The following is a 2,732-nucleotide window of genomic DNA, read 5'->3' on the forward strand; positions in this document are numbered from 1 at the left end:
ATATTGGTCCAGTTACATGCTTTAAAGTAATTCTTAATGATAATCATAAAGGATTTCCTCGCTGTAAGTAAAATTGCATAGAAATATTTGCATTTAAGGCCATCAAAAGTTGATTTATTGTGAACTTGTATATAAAAACTTGTCCAACCCTGAACACACACAATGTTTAGGAAGATACTGGCAGATAAGCTACAAATTCAGCTCACGGCTATAAAACATTTTTACTAAAATAAACCAGTCCTGAGTATAACTTTTGTACAATATCAGCTCCCTCTGCCATAAACAATCTTTATAAAACCTTCCACACATTTCTTTGTACAGTTATCTTAATAAACTTAAATAGCTATTTTCCACCTAGCTTCTGTGTTTCCTAGAGCTCAGTGCGTGAATACAAATCTTATGCACTGAGTAGCAAATGTATATACAAGTAAATGTAAGTAGTGCCGGGTATCAGGGTTGTAGCCAGCCAGAAATCACTTCTCGTCCCCTCCATTTTGAATGGCTTTGACGCAGTGTTCCTAGGTGGGTCCGGGGGCATGGTCCCAAGGAAAATTTTAAAATCTAGACCCTCTAAAACGCTATTTCCTGCATTCTAAGGGTTACATTTTGCTCACAGAGGACGGAATGGGCAAAAATTTTTCCATCCCCAGCTGCAAGATTCCGTCAAAGGAGGGAAGGACGGGTGCTGGCTACAACCGTGCCGGGTATCTACAAAACCTAATTCCGGAATTAACTAGGTTAAAACCAGTGCTGTCTCCAGAACCCCTCCCTCTGTCCCAAGAACAGGGCTCTAGCCAGCTCGAAATTTTTTTCCGTCAGCCAATTCCCATTGTCGCGAAAACCGCGAAAATTAAGTTAGAAAGACGGAACTGAGACCTTGAAAAACGGGTTTTTAACGAAAGGGCGCCGACACACTAAGTCAACAATCATAACAATAGCAAAACAAACAGTGTGTGGCATTTATGGCCGTGGACGGCTTCGCCAAGCCGCCTGTAGCTTACACCAAGAATTTTTGTCCGTCAAGGTTGACGGATTGGTTTTAAAATTTTTCCGTCACACGCAGCAAATTTCCGTCTATTGACGGGAAAACGGATGCTGGCTAGAGCCCTGCCCAAGACGGAAATTTGCTTGTTAGGACGGGCAAAAATTTCACCCTGTCTGTCCAATAAATCTGCTGAAATTAGATTTTAATTGGAAGCTAAAATTTTCCACTACAAATGTCAACAGCATGGGCTCCCAGCAATGAGTGGGACTAAAAATATTGTTCAGCTGAAGACAGCCCTGGATAAAACAGTCACCATTAGGGCTGTGCACCTAAATACTCGTACATGTACCTGTACCTAAACAAACTAAATCTTTTTAAGACTGCTGGACAAGTAAATCCCAAATCAACAATGACAATGGTGATAATATTATTGCAGTTGAAACTTGCAAAGAAATTGTTTTGAGATTCAAATATGTAATTCCCCATACAAAGGTGACAATTTATCACGAGAAAAGAGTGACTGAGTTAGCTACATGTTTAACTTACATATACTTGGCTTAACTTTTTTAGGTACAGGTGCAGGTCCGGACCTGTACCTAAACCCTTGTACCTGTACCTGTACCTGAAATTTGTTTAGGTACACAGCCCTTGTCACCAGATTATTCATTCCCTTTTTATTGAAAGTATAACATGTACACTGAAGACTGCTGGGTTAATCTCAGTCAACTTCAATATCAGCTCCTGATCATAAAACATAGCGAAAGTTGCAAATTATGCAACATCATAGGATTGTTGCCATGACGACACTGCACACCCAACAGGTGGGTTCCCGGACAGGTGTGTCTGTCCAGGTGTTTGTCACACCTGTCCTAAGGCAGGTGAGAAACGTCGGTGGTCATACCTTCGTCCAGTTTGTTCCAGTCCCAAATCTCCTGTAGCAGCGGCAGCATTGTCTTGTCCTGGACCTAAAGCAACAGGGATAGAAAATATTCATTATCATCTAATACTAATCAACTATCATAATCATACTAACGAGAACAAAACAAAGATAAGGTCCTATAACAGCATAGTCTTGTTCTGGACCTGTAGCAATAAGGGTAGAAAATATTCATTATTATCTAATACTAATTAATCAACTATCATTATACTAACAAGTACGAAGATAAAGTCCTATAACAGCATAGTCTTGTCCTGGACCTGTAGCAATGGGGCAGAGAGATTCATTATTGCAAATTGCAAACCTTGGACATAAGACTCACCATGGACCCTAGACCTTTTTTCCACCACAAATGTCCAATGGTCTGAAAATGGGCTTACTCCCTCCATTGGTCCACCCAAGCTCACACCAACAGCCCAAACATGGTACAATTGAGTGGACTTACTGAGACCATAGAGGCAGCAGCTAGCTAGTTATCCACAGTTACTGTATGGAAGCAAAGTCTATCTTTCTCCTTCCACTGCCTTTTACCTTGTACCCAACCGAAGAAACAATGGAAAGGTGTTGGACCAAATGTGCAAGTTTCCAACTATTTGAGCCACTTGTTTACTAAAAATGTCAGGAAGTAAATATCCATTTTGTATCCAGTTGTAGAGAGACTGAATTGTATTTGAACACTTACTTTACTTATTACCTTCGTTGTAACAGATGATGTGTTTGGAGTGGTAGAAGTTGTTACCTTGTAACAGATGATGTGTTTGGAGTGGTAGAAGTTGTTACCTTGTAACAGAGGATGTGTTTGGAGTGGTA

The 2,732-nt window shown here is 40.4% G+C and overlaps 1 protein-coding gene across 1 annotated transcript in view; it reads right to left on the bottom strand.

Annotated features, from left to right (window-relative positions):
* Positions 1 to 2,732, bottom strand: part of LOC118407474 (oxysterols receptor LXR-alpha-like) — a gene marked incomplete at its 5' end in the record, with an annotated part of 19,938 nt that overhangs the window by 3,008 nt on the left and 14,198 nt on the right. The window contains 1 exon segment of the mRNA XM_035807950.1: positions 1,887 to 1,950. Coding sequence (XP_035663843.1) covers positions 1,887 to 1,950 — 64 coding nt within the window.

The sequence above is a fragment of the Branchiostoma floridae genome, unplaced genomic scaffold, assembly GCF_000003815.2.
Source record: "Branchiostoma floridae strain S238N-H82 unplaced genomic scaffold, Bfl_VNyyK Sc7u5tJ_1353, whole genome shotgun sequence".
NCBI lineage: Eukaryota > Metazoa > Chordata > Leptocardii > Amphioxiformes > Branchiostomatidae > Branchiostoma > Branchiostoma floridae.